Consider the following 16501-nt stretch of genomic DNA (forward strand, 5'->3'; position numbering starts at 1 on the left):
CCTGCTCCAGGAGGTTGGGGGCCGGGCAGCCGCTGGGAGCTCTTTTTCCTGACGGCTGCATGCAGGCATCAGTCTGACTAATCCTGGGGGAACTGGATTCTTAGACCCTTGGTGTCTCATGTAGCCATACCCTGGGAGACCTTGAGTGACAGGTGTGATGATGTGTTATTGTTTCTGCAGAGAAACACGCAACATGTAAGTTTCATGTTGCTTGCTGCTTAAACAGGACGTCCTTCCAAATCTGAACAGTCACCAGTCTTTGAGTGTTTGTCTTAGGTAGTGACAGGGCTTGTAAGGCTTGCAGCGCAGTAGCACTGGGCACTCCCCTGAATGGTGTGGGCCCATTTTAAGTGGGCTTCTGACAGAAATATTCTGTTGGTGACAGTGTTGGAAGGGGGTGAGCATGACAGTCAGGAATCCGGGGTCCCACTGCAGGGAGGTGACACCTGCCTGAGGCACTGGCACGTAGCCTCTCTGAATCCTGCACACTTGTACCTACCACCTTTGGGCCTCTTCATGGCATAGGTCTGGCCTAACGGGCACGAGATTGGTTCCCTTCTGCTGGGGTTGATCAGCCGCCTGGTCTGTGGGAGCTCGGCCGAGTTGGAGGGTGTGAGGTCGTCAGGAAGAGTGGTTGCTCCCTCTGCACCAGGGCAGCACTCAGCACAGAGGCTCATCAGTCCTCTGCCCCAGGTTGCTTCCCGTAGGCTGTTTGGTCATCTAGGGAATTGCCATAAAGAAAGGAGATGGAAACAGTGAAGGTAGCTGTTGGTCAGTTAGGTAGGCTTTCTCACTGCCTTGCTAGTGGAGAATTCCTGTGCGCAGCCCTGTTCAGAGGCTGGTGCAATGGAGAAAGAACCTTTGTATTGAGGCAGGTAGAGTAAGCTCTTAAAATTGTAGGATTCTGAGGAATTATAAATTCGACTCTCTCCTGAGCTTCAGTGGAGAACAGTTTACTGTGGTAGCTAACTCTAAGTCTTCATTTTTCTACTTTTATAGACATCACATAACTACTAAAATTTGTCTTTTAAACAGGGCTGATGCATCAAGAAACCTTCAGACTTTGGTGGAGTTTACAGCTTTCATTTTACACTCAGCTTTTGACACTTCCTTTAAATTATGTTTTTATTAAGATTATTTTATTATGGGGAAAGGTATTTGGAAGCCTTTGACGTGCATGTCGCATCATGTGTATCGGCTCCTACACTGTGCTGCCTGGTGTTGACTCCTTTGTGGTCGGTAAGCCTTCCAGACGAGAAGCAGGACATCCGGGCGGGAGTAGATGCCAGACGTGGCTGGTGGAGGCTCCTGTTTCTACAACTACCTCGCATCGTTGTGGATTCGAGTGCTAGCCCATTGCTTCCTCTTGGAGGCCTAGACCATTATAAAAAGTGCACGCGGAAGGATTTTTAGCTAGCGCTTATAACACTTTGGTATTGGTGGCTGGAGGGCACTGCTTGCACCAAGCGCGGTGAGATGAGAGACCAAGCCTTAGCACTGCCCAGTGCGGTGGGGACTCTCCCTGCCAACTGTGGCTGGTAGTCATTGTCTAAAGGGACAGTCAGCCTGCTGTTACATGAAACAGCAAGAAGTCCGTGTCTCTCTGAAGTGTGGTTTTAGAACCCCTGTCCTCTGGCCATGCTTCTCTTCTGGGGCTGGGAAACACTCCTTGCATCAAGGGGTTGCTTAAAAAAGAACGCAGAATCTTTTGGGGAAACTGCCTCTAAAACCCTCTCATATAGAAACAGCTTTGGCTTGAGGGGACTTTTCCTTCCAGGATGGTGTTACTGCAGTCAACATGTGCTATGAAAAGCTATTTTCTTAATATGACATACCAATAGGCACCGTTCTGTGCCTGCTGAATTCTGGCTGGACTCGGCGTATACTCTAACTTAAATAAATAATGCAGAACAAGACACACGCTTTGTTTGCAGTGCTGTTTACTTGGTGGCAGCTGGACACGTTCTGAGTGCAGGTGAGAAAGCTTTTCAATAGGAACTGGAATTTCTCAGCTTCAATTTTAAATCCTCAGTTTATATGTAAAGGTAGAGATTCAAAGAAGCACAGGCGCTGAGTGTGCTGCTGCCTCTTGAGAAAGGGGGGAGGTAGAGGTTTTTATGAAGGTGGGCCTTCCTCCTGCCGGGTGTGGACCTGGACAGCTCTTGAACGAGACCAGAAAGCAGCTAACCAGAGACTGCGGCCAGTAGGCCTACCTCATACCCCACAGGCTGCCCGGCTTCCAGTCTCAGTCCCGACCAGGAGCTCAAGGTCATTCCTGAGTTTTTCTTCCAAAATGACATTAACAACAGTGAATCCATGCTTCTTGTGGCGTGTTGGACATTGGCACCATGCCAGCTTCTGAGCTGGCTGCTGGGCAAAATGAGTCTGAGGCAGACACTTAGGGCTCAGGCAGGGTTGCTTGTCAGTGGTCACAACCTTGTCTCACATTTGAGAAAAGTGGGGGTGTGGGGAGAAAATGTTTCTCACCATTGGCCCAGCTCCCACATCAGAGATCCAGAAAAGTGGGTTCCCTTTGTCGCATACTGACTGAAATAAAATGTCTTCACTTAGAATGTGGCTTGGTACTTTGAATGCAGCTAATCTGGGTGTGGTTCTAACTTTTTCCCCTACCCCGTCTTCAATCATTTTTATAAAAGCCATTGCCCAAATTGGAGGGAATTGGTGACGTGCCTGCTGGTGATTGCAGTGCTCCCCACAACAGTGAAAAGCTCTGGCCACCTGCAGAGCTTTCTGGGAAAGGGGCCCCAGACAGCTTCCCAGGGTTTGCACAGCCCAACGAGCCCAGCTGTGACGAATGGTGGGATTGTATGGGGGGGTAGCCTTCCAACCCTGTGTCTACTGACCAGGGCCCAGAGGCTTCGGGGGGAGGAAACCTCCCAGCAGGTTCTTAACATCTGGAGCAGCTGAACTACAACATGACCTTACCCTGCCTTCCTAGAACCCAACTCTTCAAATGAAAGCATTTCTGGGGTATGGGCACAGGTGGTTTGGAGGGTGAGTGGAATGCGCACACATGGAAGAGCAAGATATAACTGCAAAAATTAAAAAGCAAGAATTCCGAGCACAGGGAGGCCTGGTATGTGCATGGTGCTCAGAAATGGCTCCCCTCTGTGAGGCCTCTGCAGTTCCCAAGTGGCCTCTGAAGCCAGCTTCAGGTTCTAGGGATGGGTGGTCCTGGGGGTGGGTGAGCAATAGGAGTTGGTCCTGTCTCACCAGGTAGATGGCCAGTGTCACACTTGGTTCCTATAATCAGTGTGTGTTGCCAAGGTCGAAGTTGTATCCTTTTAGATACATGAGAAAACCAACTCGGAGCAGTCATGATTGCCTGAGGTGGGTCTCCTGACAGTGGTGGGGAGGGGCTGTGGTTGCAAAGCCTATTCTGTCTAGTTCATGGATGTGACCAAGGGCAGGAGAGGGGATCAAGTGAAGTGTGTCCTGTGGACCCAGTGAGATGCCCTGTTTGACAATGCTGATTTTCTAGTGGCTCAAACTCAATTTAGGAGTATCCTTGATATTTAATCAGCAAATATTTGTTGGGTGCTTAACCACATGCCAACCAATTGTGGGTCTGAATTTACAGCAGTGAACAAAGCACCCAAAATCCCTGTTTCGGGGCTGCAATCCAGAGAGTGGGACAGGGGAGGGGATGACAAATACAAGCTAGAGTGTGACTGGCAGGCACTCTGGGTTAAGAAGCTGGAAGTAGGAAGAGGGATGGCAGTGCTGGGGTGGGGGTTGTAGTTTAAAACAGGGTGGGTAGAAATCTTTCCACTTGAGGTAGAGAAAAAGGGAAATAGTCATGCAGTCTCTGGGGAGGTGTATTTCAGGCGGGGGAAGCAACCAGAGCAAAGGCCCTGAGGTAAGTTTGCTTGTGAAATGACACAGGTTGGTCGGTGTAGCTGGAGGCCTGAGCATGGAGCAGGAAGAGGAGCTGTCAGTGGGCCAAGAGGAGAATCATGCAGACCGTTATTCAGGCTTTGTTTTTGATGGAGTGGGGAGCTCATGGAGGCCTCTGAGCCCAGGCATGATCAGACATTGGCTTTATACAGTGGCTCTGCTGGTGGACATGGTGGGGGAATTGGCTAGAATAGGAATCCTCTCCAGTGGCTGCAGGGTGCTTGGAACGGAAGTCACACCCTTTCTGGGCAAGTGCTGGTAGGTGTTGGAGAGACAGGGCATCACCCTGATGTTATCAGCATGCCCTGTTCTGGCCACTATCACTATCTTAAAGGTGAAGTAGTATAGCGGTTTGTTTCTTAGTACCTTGAACTGCCCTTTAAGGCAGAGCGGGACTGGACTGTCTGGTCTCCTTCCCCAGCAGCTCCATGTGGTAGGCACCCAGGACTGGCTCGGTCTCCTGCACAGAGTTGGGCTGAGGATGAGGATGGGACTCATGACCCAGCTGCATCCAACCTGCCGACCAGTGTCCTAGAAATAGCCATTGTAGCCCAGAGTGTGTAATGTACTTAACAGCTGTGATGAGCAATTTCCCACAAGCCAGGGCCTGCTGGGGGTCTGTGTGCCCAGTTAGCCAGTATATGGGATGTGCTTTGCCATCTGGAGAGGTGCTTCCCCAAGATCACAAACTCTGCCCATCTAGACAACTGGTCTGAGACCTCAGCCTGGGAAAAATGAACATTTTAGGGAGATGGCCAGTTCCTGACTGTATCCTTAGCCTAGCTCTGACCAAGTTTTTGCAAGTTTTCTGAAAGTAAGTTTCCTTGATGATCCAGCTAAGAACAATTTCTTAGCAACACAGACCAGATAAGGATTAAGCCACATGGGGACCAGCCATGAGTGCAGTTTTGAAGGAAATAGGAAGCGTGGATCCCGTCACCTCTGAGTGGCCCAGCCAGGTTTATGGGAAGCCTGTCCCAGGTTGGGGGTTGGCTTCTGTGGCCCTGCCCTTACTTGCTGGAGCCCACGTGTTGCTGCTGCCTCACAGGACGCAGCAGAAGCAGGAGCGGGGCCTGTGTAACTGCAGCTGTTGCTCGAGCTTTTCCTTCTCCATCGTCAGTGCCTTCACCTTCGTCTCCAGCTTGCTCAGCTCTGCCATCCACTTCTGAGGGGACATGGTAGAAGCCCAGGTCTGAGCAGACTATGGTCTCAGGCCAGTGTGCCCGCTGCCTGGGGTTGACTGATGGGAGATGGCATGGTGCAGACCCCTGGTGGCCTACTCAAGGCCACGGGCAATATAACGTCCCTGTTAGGTGGGGAAAACAGGTCCCCTCGTGGTGCTGCCACTCCTGACCACATCAGCCTGGGGCTTTAGGGGAGCTGCCTGACCTCAGGGTCCAGCCTGCATCCCAGACTCTGGGATGGCCCTTCCTCTGGCCACCTCCTGTGGCAGGGGTGGGCTCAGGTTGACAGCCCTGGGGCATGCTCTTCTCTCCCTCAGCCACTTGCTCTCCTCTGCTCTCTGGCAGTGGATGTTTCCCTCTTGAAAGGTTTTTCCCTGGCACCATGTCCAGGACTCACTGCCTGCCTTAGAGAGCCTCCTCCCCCTCAAATGCAGCACACAGCCCTCGGGGTTGTCTTGCAATTTCTTGATATTACTGCCCCTGCTTCCCCCGCTCCACAGCAGTAGAATATTGGATGTGGTGGGGTATTTCAATCCAGCCCCCCAGTGTCCTCATGGGCTATGGCGCACTGAAGAAACCTGACAGGACAGCTCAGTGAGTGGCTGGAGGGGTTCTATGCTGCCCACCATGGCCTTGGCCACTTACCTGCCTGCACCACTCCTGGATGTCGTGGATGGACAGCGGGCCCTGGGTGCTCCCATCACGCCGCAGGAACACCTCTCCCTGGTCTGTCTCGTAGAGCCGTGGCTCAGCTTGGGCCTTGGGGACACGCACGCTCAGACGGATCACCTTGGTAAGGGCAACAGCAGCTCTTGGCAGCCTCTGCACTTGACAGTGTGCCACCCACCCACCCACCTTGCTGACTCCTTATGACTCGCTGGCTCCTGGGGGACAGCCTGGCTGGGTTGGGGGCAGGCCTGCTTCTAGCCTCTTTAGTCACTTCCTTCCCCAACTCCCTTTCGCCACCACCCCCACCCAGCCCCAGCTCTGCTCAGCAGCATAGATGTGAACGGTCACTTGTGCAGTGATGATGAGACAGAGTCCTTCCTGTCCCCAGCTCACCTTGAGGGGGGTGCTGGTCATGGTGGTGCTGACCACGGGGATGAAGCTGAGCGTGTAGGCATTGGGGAAGACTTGGGGCTTGAAGCCCTGCAGGACAGAGTCCACCAGCAGGCGCACACGGTCCTCACCGCGGTGGCTACAGCGGGTGCCCTGTACCAGGCCATTGTCCTCGACTCCCACGAACAGGCTGCCGCCCTCACTGTTGAGGAAGGCGCACACGTAGCGCCGCACATGGTGCTTGAAGGTCAGGTTCAGGTACTCGCCGCTGCCCCGCTTGAACTCCACGTTGCGTGTCTCGCTGCCCAGGAAGGAGCCTTGGAAGAGCCGCTCCTGGCCCAGGATCTCCTGGTTCACGATGTCGCTGTCTGAGCGTGTCCCGCTGGGCCGTCCCTGGGAGGGCCGCCATTGCGGGGCGTGGACCCAGACAGGCGAGGTGTGGGCGAGCTCAGCTGGCTGACGGCCGGAGCCCTGTCTGAGGCTAGGTCTGGGGCGGCAGCCAGGACTAGAGTTGAGATCAGGGGTGGGGCTCAGGCCATTGTCGTCCTCCTGCCGGGGTAGGGGTCAAGAGTGGGGTGTATGGACCCATACTAGAGTGGGGAGCCCTGACCTTGCCAGTGAAGGGCAGACTGCCAGAACTCCATCTTCCCCACACAGGGCCCAGCCCACTTGCGTATCCTGATGCCCCTCAGGACAGATCCCTAGGCAAAGGGGTTTAATTCTGCCTGCTGTGCCATGTGGGAAACCCTGCTGGATCAGGGTTCAAACCAGCTCCTGTTCCTGTGCTGGGCTGCTCTTTTCCAAGGTAGACTGTGGGCTGGGTGGTGGGTAAGGAACACTCCTTCCCGGAGCTGAGAACTGGGATACCTGTGGGCCAACCTCTCCCCACTTGGGCTGTGGATGGACCTCCGAGGCGCAGAACCAGATCATTCCAGGAGATGGTCTGGTCCCTGTGACACATGTGCAGGACTCTCAACTGAGAGGGGCTCCCAGAGACCTACCACTCACTCCCCGATCTCCCCCAAAGCCTAACCTATTGCTTTCTGGCCCGCTGACCAGTGGTCCCAAGTCCCCTCCCAGGGTTTCCACACTGATCACGAATGCCCTTACTGCCACTTCCCTGTGAGCCACCTCAGGCATCCCCTCCCTGGACACCTCATCCTGATCCCTTATCTTGCTGACCTTAGATGCAAGTCACATTTTTTCCCGTAAAACCCTTCTTCCCTGTCTCCCTGCCACCTCCCAGTCTCTCGAAGTGGTGTCCAGGGGCTGGGGGCTCTGTGTGGGCCAGGACGTGGTCATGCAGGGCACATCCCTTCTAGCCCAGAGACCAATGTATCAGAAAACGAGAAACTGTCATGCAAAAATGCAATCAGGCTCATAGGTCTTGAAATGTAAGTCACAGAGCTGTTAAGTGCTGTAACAAGTAATACCATGAAACCTTCACTCTAAGAGAAAAGAAAAACCAAATCACCAGTCTCATGGCATGACCTCCGCCAGCTGCCTGTACACTACAAAACGACCTCAGTCCCTCTGCTTTGGTCTTATAGCCCTTGGTGACTCGGCCCCTGCTCTCAGGGCCAGAGTGCTCCCGTGCAGCCTTCAGCCGAGCTCGGGGATAGCAAATGGCTTGCCCTTCTGCAAATGCAACACTCCCGACAACCACCCTGTTCTGTTAGTGTCCTGTGCTTCTGTTTGGAAGTACTCTTCCAGAATTTCCCAATCCCCAAGTCCCAGCCTCGATTTTACTACCTTGTGGCTCTGTCCCCTCCTATGCACCCTCCTTGCAGCTTTATGACTGGCTGGCTGGCTCTGCTCATAGATGAGAGTGCTTTGAGTCCAGGGCCAAGCATCTGCATTTTGCTTTACTTCCTGGCACAGAGTGGCCACCACTGCTTATCCATTGAGTGAATGAGGTGGTCCGGGGAAAGAATCGGACTGCTATGGATCCTAAGGCTTGGGCCGGCTAGGCTGAGGCTGAAATACAAAAGGACTCAGGGACACTACACTTTGGCCTTTCTTCATCTTCATGTATTTTCAGGTTGGAGACAAACTGGCTGTTCTGGTGGGTGTCCCTCTGGGAGAAAGCTGGCTGTACCAGCATCAGGTCATGCAGCCTCCAATTTGTAGACTTGTCCCCATTCCTCAAGGCCTCCCTGCTCCCATCACTCAACACACGCCATCCACGCCGAGGCCTCTCACCTGGATGAGGCTCTGGGGCTGGCAAACCTGATGACTTAGGGCAAGTCTCACTCACCTCCCTGCGGTTGAATGGCCTACGGCTCTCACTCAACACCAGCTCCTTCCCGCGGGCCACCAGCTCCTTGAGGATCTGGTGCTCCTCCAGGGCCAAATTCAGGCGCCAGGTCAGGGCGGCCAGGGTCTCCTTGTGGGTGGTCACCTGCACCAGTGCATAGGCCTTCCCAGGCCGCTTCACCACCTCGATGTGCTCCCGTGTCACCCGCAGGTCCAGCCGCTCCAGGGTGTCCCGCAGCAAGCAGGCGAGCACGGGAACTGAGAACTGGGGGTTCAGGTGACCCACATAGAGAGTATATATGCCGGAAGACTCCTGGAGGCCAGAGTCTTCAGGCAGGGACTCATCCGGAGGGAGCATCTGCAGGGGCTGCTTGTCTGGGTCCATGAGGGGTTCCTGCACCTGTGCTTGTGATGATGTCTTCCTGGGAGTCTCTGGAGGGGTCTCCCTTGGAAGGGATTCCATGACGCCTTACAGCTGGCTGCTCCTCCCAGGGTCCTGGGCTCTCAGTTTGGCCCAGGGTCTCCCAGGGGACTCACAGGGTACCAAGGCTCCTGGGAGGTTCACAGATTGGCAGGGGTGGGGCAGGGCCAGAGAGAGAGAGGGGCACCAGAGGGCCAGCAGGAAGGGGCCTGCCACCCACCCAAGGCCTAGGACAGGGAAGAGGAGAGTCAGGGCTGAGCCAGAGAACAGAGCATATGGGCCTGCCCCTCCTCCCACAGAAAGGCAGACTGAGGGGACATGCCCACAGAGGGGAGAGGGGACCAGGACTCAGGCCTCTGAGGCCCACTATGTCCTTTGATTGACCCTAGGGGTCCCATTCTTCCCGTTCTGTCCCCAGACTCAGGGCCTTAGGGCTTCCCACCAACCAGAGATGGCAGCTTCTCTGCCACCAAAAGAAAACTTCAGAGTGGTCTTTGCAGGAGCCACCTTACTCTGGGACCCTGAGGACTGGCTGCAGCCCTACTGCTGCTTCCTCTTTCCTGGTGGGAGTCTAGCAGGCTCTCTGGAACAGTCAGGGTTGGATCAGAGGGCTGGGGCAGAGGCGCTTAGACTTTGGGCAAACTGATGAAAGCTATGGCCCCTCCCCACAAGAAAGGCCTTTGCACATGTACATATAATTTGGGCTGTACCCCACACTCAGTAAGAACTCCTAGTCTAGCCTGAGTCCTCTGTTTTTCGGTCCAGAGAGAAGTGAGGAAGGTTAGACTGAGGGACAGAGCTGAGCCCCTGTGAACAGCATCCCAGTCCCCACCAGGCACTAGGCTTCACTTCTGAGCTGTGCACATTGGCACACACGCAGCCCCTCTACTCACCCCCACACACCCAGCCTCTGGTTTCTAAGGCAGGTACCATGGACCTGCATCTTTTCAGAATGGGTCCTTCAGGGCAAACAGGGATAGAAGGGAAAGGGAGGCCTGTGACCCTCATGTCCTGATGGTTCCTGGAACGTGGGAGTTGCCATCCCTGAGTTCCCAGAGCCCCCTGACCACTGGCCAGCAGCTCCAGAGGGCAGCTGGGGGCTTGGCAGGGGGCAGTGAGAACCAGGGCTGTAGGAAGTGGGTGGGGCCTATGCAACTACCTCTGTGATCTCACCAAGGCCAACAATGCCTTCTCAGCCAGCCTCAGGCAGGCAGAGTAGGGAAACCAAACAGGAAATCTCCTTATTCCCTAGAATTCAGGAGTTGAAAACACTTCCTCCCTAAGTTTCAATAGGCCCAGTGCCCAAGCAGTGCCTGGTGCCACATGGAAGCTGTAGTCATCAATTCCAGGCTCCACTGGGCACTGATAGGGGACCCAGGTATTCCCAAGATGGGTCAATATACACATGGCTTTGGTAAGTGTGTTTCATTATACAAATATAAGGCAGCAATTTCCCATACTGCTTCTGGAACTCCTAATTTGTGGGTTGGAGAGGTGGAATCCAAAAGCAGATGCTTCAGATGGGGGACTCTGTCAGGCAGAGCAGACAAGGCTGCCTCCCTTCCCTGAGCAGCCATCCTGAAGATTTACTGAATTTTTCTTTCCCTAAAGGACTGAGGCAGAAGCTTGGTTGGGGAACTTGAGGAAGATTATGTGAGAAAAAGACCAAAAAAAAAAAAAAAAAAAAAGTGAAGCCAAGGAAGAGGCCCCAGGTCCCAAGTGGCAGTGGCCGGGGGAGAGCCTGTCTGGTGGCCCCCTACCTGCCCGTCACTGTAGCTACAGCTCTGAGAGGTCTGGCTCTACACCTCCCTGCCTCCCCCTTCCTCAGGCCCTTCTAGACTCTGACTTCAGCAGCAGCAGCAGTGTAGCTGTCTCAGCTGATTAAAAGGAGTCATGCTGAGTGGTGCAGAAATAGACAGCTGGCCAGGAGAGGTGCCTGACAGATGAAACTTGTGAACATAACCAGGGCCTTCTCCCTGCTTCTCTGGAGGCCTTGCTATCAGGCAGCTGCTCTGCGTGAAATTTTCCAAACTGGTTTGAGAGCCAAAACTGTCCCCAGGCTTACTGGAAACCTCTTTAAACTACTGGGTCACATATTTCCCTGTAATCTTCAACAATTTTAGTTCCATTTCTTTTGTTCAGGAGGCAAAATTCGTCTTTTATTGTAAGCACTAAATACATAATATATTAAATACTGAAATAGGATGTTAGGCTTTCTAACAGTATTGATGGTGCTCTGCAGGCAGTGGCAGATGAGAGCTCATTGTTGTGGGACAAGCAACCCCTTTCAATCCTCTTGCTGGATGTCTGCGATCTTACTGACAAACCCCACCTGGCACTGGAGAAAAACTCCTGGATTTAGTTAAAAATGGGAGTTGGCCCAAAGAGAAGGCCATGAGGGAGCTGAGAAAGGGCTTTTTGAGTTGAAAACTGGAGTGTCCCCTGGGTGGCTCCCACCACCTCAGTGATGGGAGGCACTAACTGCCCAGGAGGGCTGGAGAAGGGGCAGAGGGTCAGGGCAGCGTGTGGGTGGGGACAAGCTCAGCTGCTGTGTTGGGGAAGCAAGGATGTCAAGAGTAGACTGAACTCAGGGGAGAAGTGGGGAGGACACAGGCTTTGCCACTGGGCCCCTATCACTTCAGCCTGCCTTGAGCGCCCCCTGCACGCCGTGACTGCCTGCAGGCTCTCGGCTGTCCTTGGATGGGGCCAGCCCCCTGCCACCCACAGGGCATCTGGAATGCAGTGTGTACGCTGGACCTGTTGGCTGCTGGCTCCTGGAAGCATCTGCAGCAGCTTTCGGGTGACTGTCCTGGGCTGCAGTTGTGGAGCTTCCCTGATGTAATGACTTGGAGAGCATTAGGGTAAAGAGGCTGCAAAAAGTCGAGGGAAGACAGTAAGGCCAGGAGTACCTGCACTCTCCCAGGCAAGAAGGTTTTCCATGTTTTTCTTTTGTCTCAAGGAGGAAGGGTGAGTCACTTTCTGGCTCTTCCTGAGGAGGGATTGTGGTATCCGGCCTGAGGGTAGAAACCATGTGTCCACTTGGCAACTGTGTCCACCAGGCCACATCCCAGAGAGCGACCTCAGGGACTTCCACAGAGATGCTGAGGAGAGCTGTGGACACTGCTCGGGAAAGCGGAGACAGAGCAGAGAGGTAAAATGGCTGCGTGGCAGGCAGGAAGGGCCTGGGGAGAGGACAGAGGGGTCCCCAAGGTTCAGCCCTAAGTGGACCCTGGCCTCTATCAAATCTCCTGAAGCACCTGGGTTTTCAATTCTGAAGTTCCTTGACACTGGAGTTGATGTCCTCTCTGTCACAGCACTGACAGTGGGTGTGTGAAGCTGGTGCCCAGAGGCCTCTGGCCCTACCCTGTGTGTCCTACCCCTCCCATTTCGTGGGTGGCTGGACTGCTTGTGTCAGCAGCCTGGTCTCACCTGCCCTGAAGCACGTGTGCATGGGCCTATAGAGGCCACTTCAATTTCTTTGGGTGATGCTGGGTCACTATCAGAAGGCTTGATTTTGTGAAACAACTTCAAAAATTGAGGATTTTCTTTTGTTTTATTCGATTGTGACCCCAAAGGTTAGGGCAGCATGAATAAAGGGATCACAAATCCCCTCTCCTGTAGAATTTGACTTTGGTTTACTTTTCTAATTCTCAGACTTTGGAAATTAGATAAAAATTGAATGTCAACTGTTTCAAGGCAACATTACTTATGGCAAAAATGACCCCTAACTATAGGTCATATGGACTGGAGTTCTATATATGAACTGTAAATATCTGCTCAAAAGCCACAGCTTTGGGCTTCCTGGACACAGCAACTTAACTGGGCATGTGCCCTGCAGGGATCCTGTGGAACTAGGGAATTATCGGCTTCTCTGGGCCACGATGTTTCCAAAGTCAAGGTAAACCCTACTTCTTCCTGATATGTCACATTCTCTTGTACCTGGGTAGCCAAGGAGAACAGCAGCTCTTGGCTGACTATGGGCCCTGTGAGGACCACCCTACTGAAGAAGAGTGCCTCATGCCAGGCCTGCTGTTTTAGCCTTCAAAGTGAATGCCTGTGGGAGTCTCAATCTGAGTGATTAGTAGGATCTATGTCAAGGGCTCCCCGGTGGGTATTGTGGATAGTGTGATGGACTGCACCCCTCATTATTTATGGAGTTTGGGGGAAGTGCCTTAACCTCTCAAGCTTTAGTTTTCCCACCTGTAAAATTGGAGAACACAGCAGTTATCCACCAGGCCTGTAGTGAGGTTTAAATGACATATGCTGCTGTTACCTTCAGTCTCTTGGGGAAGGGTCACATCGCTAAGTTCATCAGCAGGGTGCAGTAAGGCCCTCTTTGAAAATACCCCGAATAAACAGCATGGCCTACCAGACCTTAATGCCCAAGAGTCTGTGGAAACCAGGGGCTTATTCTAGTTTAGCAGCCCTGACCCGTGACTGCTTCACAGGAACCTGGTTAGAACCCCACACTGGCCAAGGGGAAGAGACAAATGTTAGTCATGATGTCTGGACTAGTCAGTGGTGACAGCTGGTAGGAGTGTTCATATGTCTCCTCATCCAAACCCATCAAAGCCAGATGGACCCCAAAGAGGAAAATGACCTACTCAGAGTGTTACAGCAAAGAGCTGGAACCCTGGCCTTGGCCCTGTAGTCAGATTTTTGACTTCAAACATCTACTTTGGCACTTCCTGGCTAAGTGATCTGAGCCTAAGTTTCTTCATCTAAAAAATGGGTTTGTTGGGCCTCCCCTGGTGGCACAGCGGTTGAGCCCTGAGCTGAGAGGCTGCCCGCAGCCTCTGCAGCGCCGGTTCGTTCCCTGGCCACCGGCGAGGGCCCCACAAAAACAAACAAACAAACAAATAAATAAATAATGGGTTTGTTGTAAAGATGAAAGGGGAATAATTCTAATCTATGTACACTTACTTTTAGGTAATAGTATTACTTTATGTAATAGTATTACTTTTATGTAATATAAAAGGTACATAGCTTTTTTATATTCTGTTTATGTAATATAAAAATACGAATTATTATCAGGTTACACTGCACTGTGCTATGATCCTGGCACTTTCTCCTTCTGTGACCCCATCAGAAACAGGAATGCGTGGCCCTGGACAGGAGTACCCGCCCCCTGTGTGTACAAGGGTTCCCCTGCAACCTGGGCCAGCCTGCGCCTCCCCTTACCCCATGTGGATGAGGAGGAACCCAGCCATGGATGTTCCCTGGAGTGGCTGACCCCTGGAACTGTTCTTCTGCTCAGACTTTGCACATCTGTGCGTTCTGCTGCCTGGCTGTCCCGGAGTAAAGCCCTTTGAGGGCAGAGAATGAACTCACACAGTATCTTCCCAGGGAGCTACATGATGCTGGGGCCCCCACTGAGCATTTGACAGACAGTCTTCTGTTTAGGGATTGCAGAATTAGAAATCTTAGGGTTATCTTGTCCATGCTCATTTTAATAAGGAGAAAACTAAGATGAAGAGAAGGGGACTCACCTGCCTGTTGGAGGCATAGTGACTGGGCTGTCAAGTGATTAAAAAAAACACTTGCATCTATATTGTATTTTATTTATAAACAAATAGACATAAAATAAGTCCAGATGGCAGCAGGGGCAGCTGTACTGCTGACATGCTTACAAAGGAAGCATATGGACAGTGGAGTGGGTACAACCAGACTCCAGCCTAGAGACCCCTCCCATCACCCACTTAGGGCCATACTGGCCTAAAATCACTGGGTCCAACCTTATCCTCAGAAATTCTAGCCAGGGCACGAGTTATTATTGTGGGACAGTGCAGGCAGGAGACTCCCATTCCCACAGATGAGGTCTGGGTTGCACAGGGCCCAGTGGACGTAGAGAGGGGAAGACGGGGACTCTGTCATGTCTGTGCTGAGTGATGTACTCAGGTGTTCTAGGTCTGCCCATCCCAATGAGAAAGAGCCTGAGGATAATGTCCTCCAAAAAGGGGCTAAGCCTCTCTGGGGAGTGCATCTCTGGGACCATGGCAGGGCGATCTCGCTCCTCCTGGAATCCAGGGTCTGAAGTGAGAGGAGCATGAACTTGAGGGCTTGCCCAAGTGCCAGAAATAATAAATTAATAAGAAAAGATCTTTTTAAAAAAAAGGTAGAGGTCTGCACCATGAATTTGGAGTTTAGAAATCTTGTGAGGAAACGGCAGAGCTGTAGGGTACTGGGGTGCCACAGTAGACCCAGCAGTGATGGGGGACTCAGCATAATGATTCATTTAGGCTCCCCTCTTCTGAAGCCTCAGGGGTTGGCCCCTTCCTCTATCACTAGGAAGATGTTCAGTTTAAATTCCTGGTGAGAGGCTGACCAGGCTTGAGAAATAAATATGGCACCTCAGGATTGAGCAGGGCTGAGGGGAACAACAGTGCCAGCCCTGGGCCCACACTCCCCTCCTCAGTCCTTCATGGAAGGACATATCATAGCAGGAGGGGCTAGCTGTGGTGGCTCCTCACAGCCTCCTGGAGTCCTGAGACAGCCCTGAACCCCACTGATGTACCCAGGAGTGACTGATGACCCTTTTTCCTGGGAGAAGAATGCCCCCATCTGCTCCACCCCTCAGTCATCTAGGCTGTGTCTCCCATTCAGAACTTGCCCTGCTTCAGTCGGTCAATGTGGTAGGAGAGCTTGAGTGCAGGCCCCAGCTTCAGACCCATGTACTTCATCATCATGTCGCTGCGAAGCAGAAGCAGAGCCTTGCCGTCGATCTCCTGGGGAATGGGAGGAAGCACCATTAGGGGCCTAGTTGGTCTGACCCAAGCAGGTTCTGACTAGAGGACACCCAGGGAAGTAACTGCCATCCAGCCACACACAGTCCAGTAAACCTGCTATGACACTAAAGCCGACCTGTTGTCCCTACCTTTTGTCTCTAACCATTCCTGCCCTCAAGTATCTATCACTGAACCCAAATGGTTAAGTTCATCACATATATACCATTTTCCTTTCTCTGCTGCCTGAGAGGCAGTTTCCCCACCCTCCCAAACTTCTGAGATCCAGCTCGATTCCATCTTTTAGGAAGCCTCCCCAGCCAGTATGCTTATCACAGGCTGTTTTTTTTTTTTTTTTTTTTTTAAAGATTTATTTATGCATACAAGAGCTGGGGTGCAGGCCAGAGGTGCAGGGAGTGAGAGGATTCATCAGACAAAGTGGGGAGCAAAATTGGCAGATCTACTGAGATACACTGCTGAGGGCAGCAGCAGGTGAGGCAGGAGTGGTCTGCTGCACCATGTGTGTTTGCTCCCTGGCTGGGGATCAAACTTGTGCTGCAATGCCTGCAGATAGCTTCATAGTGTTGAGACTTAACGTCACCGGCTATTTTTATATTGACCCGCAATTGTTACTCTGTGAGACATCTTCCTCCCTGAGGAAGGCAGGGGCCTTGAGTTTTGCACAGGGCAGGCACTGAGTGAGCAGCTGTGAGACCTTCAGGCCTGGTCTAAGAGCACGCTCCAAACCTAACTAGCATGCAAGACTGAAATGATCAATGAAGGGGAACAGATCTATTCTGAATGCCCAAAAGGCAGAACAGCAACAAGCAGTAATGGGTATCGGAAAGTCAGTTTGAGGCCCAAATACAGGGGAATCAGGAGATGTCTCTGATCAGAGAGCCAAATGGTCACTTGAAGAGACGTTGGAGGTTTGTAGAGGG

General features: G+C 52.5%; 2 protein-coding genes across 6 annotated transcripts in view; both read right to left on the bottom strand.

The window, feature by feature from the left end:
- Positions 1–4960: 4960 nt before the first annotated feature.
- On the bottom strand, positions 4961–8880 carry SLFNL1 (schlafen like 1; the record flags this gene model as incomplete). The annotated part of the gene is made up of 4 exons (XM_084242280.1): positions 4961–5083; positions 5748–5891; positions 6165–6710; positions 8419–8880. The coding sequence occupies 4 exons, from the start codon at positions 8878–8880 to the stop codon at positions 4961–4963; spliced, it is 1275 nt and encodes a 424-aa protein (XP_084098406.1).
- A 6557-nt stretch (positions 8881–15437) lies between these two features.
- Positions 15438–16501, bottom strand: part of SCMH1 (Scm polycomb group protein homolog 1) — a gene marked incomplete at both ends in the record, with an annotated part of 68243 nt that continues 67179 nt past the window's right edge. For all 5 annotated transcript variants that reach the window (XM_084242748.1, XM_084242747.1, XM_084242751.1 and 2 more), the window contains one exon: positions 15438–15563. In XM_084242748.1, coding sequence (XP_084098874.1) covers positions 15438–15563 — 126 coding nt within the window. The remainder of the gene's footprint in view (positions 15564–16501) is intronic.

Source organism: Talpa europaea, assembly GCF_964194135.1.
Source record: "Talpa europaea genome assembly, chromosome: 9".
NCBI lineage: Eukaryota > Metazoa > Chordata > Mammalia > Eulipotyphla > Talpidae > Talpa > Talpa europaea.